Source organism: Sitophilus oryzae, unplaced genomic scaffold (assembly GCF_002938485.1).
Source record: "Sitophilus oryzae breed Bouriz unplaced genomic scaffold, Soryzae_2.0 scaffold_1084_pilon_pilon, whole genome shotgun sequence".
NCBI classification, from domain to species: domain Eukaryota; kingdom Metazoa; phylum Arthropoda; class Insecta; order Coleoptera; family Curculionidae; genus Sitophilus; species Sitophilus oryzae.
This window is the reverse complement of record NW_022145709.1, coordinates 1,013,827-1,016,968: the sequence shown is the minus strand read 5'-3', so window position 1 is coordinate 1,016,968 and position 3,142 is coordinate 1,013,827. Positions and strand designations below refer to the sequence as shown.

Here is a 3,142-nt window from a genome sequence, read left to right as displayed (position 1 = left end):
AATTGAATTTTTAATCATAGTTCCATTTTTTCAAATGGAACGGGGGTGGCCCATTATCATATTTGGAAAAAGCATTTTTTTACGAATAATTTGGTACCAGACAATGGTATTGGTATTTCGAGTCAAAAAATTGTCGCTATGAATCATGTTGCAATTGCATGTTGCAATTTCAAATAAACCACATTCGAAAATGTCAAAAGTTGACATATGATATGTCATTCTATTCAGAGTGTCATTTTCTATTGAATAAAGTAACAAAATACCGAGGTTGCCATTTGAAAATCAAAAGTTGTAGTAATTTCCTGTGAAACAGGAAGTGACCGAAAACAATTATTGAATACGTCAATCAATCCAATTTATGTCATACCTATACTAACATACCAAATCTCGGTTTTTTATCTGAAGAAATAAAAAAGTTATAGAGGTGAGCCACTTTTGAGACGCATCCGGTAGGGTATTTTCCGTTGACTTAGAACTACGAAATTTGGCAAGTAATACCGTCTTAGGAAAAAATCAGAAAACAACACAATGTAGTCTTTATTTAAAGTACCTAATCAATCATCGAGGTTAAGCAATTCTAGATTTTTTAAACTTATTACAAATTCTCTCCTTTTTTTTTAGAATCCCATACTTTACGATAACGCTTACATCAACGTCGAAGACCACAAGGAATCCATTCTCAAAACCTACGCCCTGATGGAAAAATTCCTACGTTCCTACCCTTGGATAGCTGGAAAAAGGGTCACCATCGCGGATCTGAGTCTGATCCCATCCATAACATCACTGAACGTGATCGTACCGATCGACAAAGAGGATTATCCCAACTTGGCCAAGTGGATAGAAAAAGCCGAAACCCTGCCTTGTTACGTGGAAAACCAGAACGGTTTGAATCTTCTGAGAGATTTGTTGAGTAACCGTTGTTGTTGTCCCTGTTGAACCTTGAAAGCAACAGAGAAAACTTTTATGAATGTTTATAATCTTAGGCTAAGTATAAGTAGGACGAACTAAAAGGTTTATAATATACCTCCTAGATGTAATTTTTAAAGCTCGATTATTGTCAGTGTTCAGTTATATAGGGATTGGAGTTGAATTATTAAAAATTTAAAAAAAAAACATAAAATGTTATCAATTTCAACTACTACTAAACCGTGTACTTCAGTGTTGTCATGTCATAAATATCACGTAACACTTTCAGGGACTTTTTTCCATTTTATTATATCTGGCAAGTTTATTTTGGTTCAATTTTGATTTGAGAAAAATCATTGAAATATCGAAATGTTTGTTTTTATGCAAAAATCATCAATACATTTGTTAATGAATTTTACATAAGGAATATAATTCGTTAAATAAATGAATTATATATAATAATAAAGTAGTAGTGTATAAAATTTAAGTCAATTTTATAATGACCGATTTCTATATTTACCTATATGGAATGACATTTTAATTCAGTCAGACAATTAATTGTTTCTTATCAAAAATTGAAATAAATTATAATTATTGTGATATGTATATCAAAAAATTAAGAAAAATAATAATAAAAAAAAAGAATTTAAACTATATTGTTTTATTAAGAGTAAAAATGATACTTTTTGTTCCGAGGCAAAAATAGTATATTGTTTTATTAGGAGTAAAAATCATGTAAAAATGACGCTTGAGGAAAAAATGACACTTGTAAGTTTGATTTAGCTTGGTTGACATACATTTGATTTGGTTGACATACAGCCGAAGCACAAAAAGTCATTTTTACTCTGAATAGAACATACTATTTTTTTTCAAACGCCACAAATAATTTTTTAAACAATTTCAAATGTTCCAAATAATATAGACGATTTAAAAGTCATAGGCGTAAAAGTGATTTACTTTTATGCTTAGGCGTTAAAATGACTTTTTTTATTGTTAATCACGTCGCAAAAATTAATACTTTTGTGACGTGTGAAAAAAAAAGAATATTGTTGTCTGCAACTGTCCTGCTGAATGGGATTGTTATAATTTCATAGATTAATTATTGTTAAAGATTGTTGTATGTAGATGTCGGTAGCGATTATTTTTCTTATGTAAAATTTATTCTAAACTTTTTAGTGCCAGTCTTATCTGTTATATAACACATTAAACTTTTTATAGCTTTACTTTGTGTTGATATTGTTTCTGTATGTTTTTAGTTTTAAATATATCTAAGTGTTATAATTTTTTGGTTTGGTTTGACATTTTTATAGTACTAATCAAATCTAAATCAAAAATTAAACTTTTCCAAAAAAGAGAACAAATTTTCTTTTTACATTTATAAAGAATTGTCATACGACATAGTGTAGAGGTTATTTGCCACTTACTATACTTTTTATATTATGAATAGTGATGTTGATTTAGTGATTAGCAGAATTTGCTCTCGCGGAGTTCAGCGTGGATGCATCTTCTGTATTTTTTTGTTTTATGACACATGGTAATTTTAAAAATTGCCAAGATAAAACATGTAAAAAATAAGAATATTATTAAAAGGAACTTTGTTACAAGTTCATAACAGATAGCAAAAATATCACATCTATGTGTTAATTTTAATAAATAAATATATACTTTCAAAAAATACATTTTCTGAAAAAGAACTTAAAAATTGTATTTTTTTCTTATGAATAAATTATTTTTAATTTATTTTTCTATTATTTACAGGGCAGTAAATAATAAAAATATGACTATTTGCGAGACAGTAAAAAATACTAAAAATCGAATAGATAATTTCCCATTTTATCGAACCAGAAAGGTGCCCGAAAAAAATAAATTTTTTTTTAGTATTATGTTGCTTTGGTTTGATTTGTTTTTTTATTAGAACTCGAAATTTCGGGGAATTTTTATTTCGGTAAATTTGTGTGTATTTCTGTAATTCGGCGATTTTGTTTTCGGGCAACTCTCTTTTCGGGTAATTATTTTTCAGTCAATTGCTTTCGGGGAATTCTCCTTTATTGTTTTCGGTCAATTTTCCTAGATTCCTTGAAAATATTGTATTAGTGATTGTTAATATTTACTGTGCTTTATGTAAAAGAAATATGATTTTGAAAACGTTCCGAAAAATATACCAAAAACTGAAATTTTCTGAAAATCCTTGTATCTTTAAACTGATAAAAAAAAACTTTCTAAAACATAAAATATT

At 28.0% G+C, this 3,142-nt stretch overlaps 1 protein-coding gene across 1 annotated transcript; it reads left to right on the top strand.

Moving 5' to 3' along the window:
* Window positions 1-621: 621 nt before the first annotated feature.
* On the top strand, window positions 622-2,598 carry LOC115880781 (glutathione S-transferase 1-like; the record flags this gene model as incomplete). The annotated part of the gene is given in 1 exon segment (XM_030898067.1): window positions 622-2,598. A coding segment is annotated over 1 exon segment (315 nt), but the record flags the coding sequence as incomplete, so codon positions are not given.
* Between the last annotated feature and the right edge of the window lie 544 nt (window positions 2,599-3,142).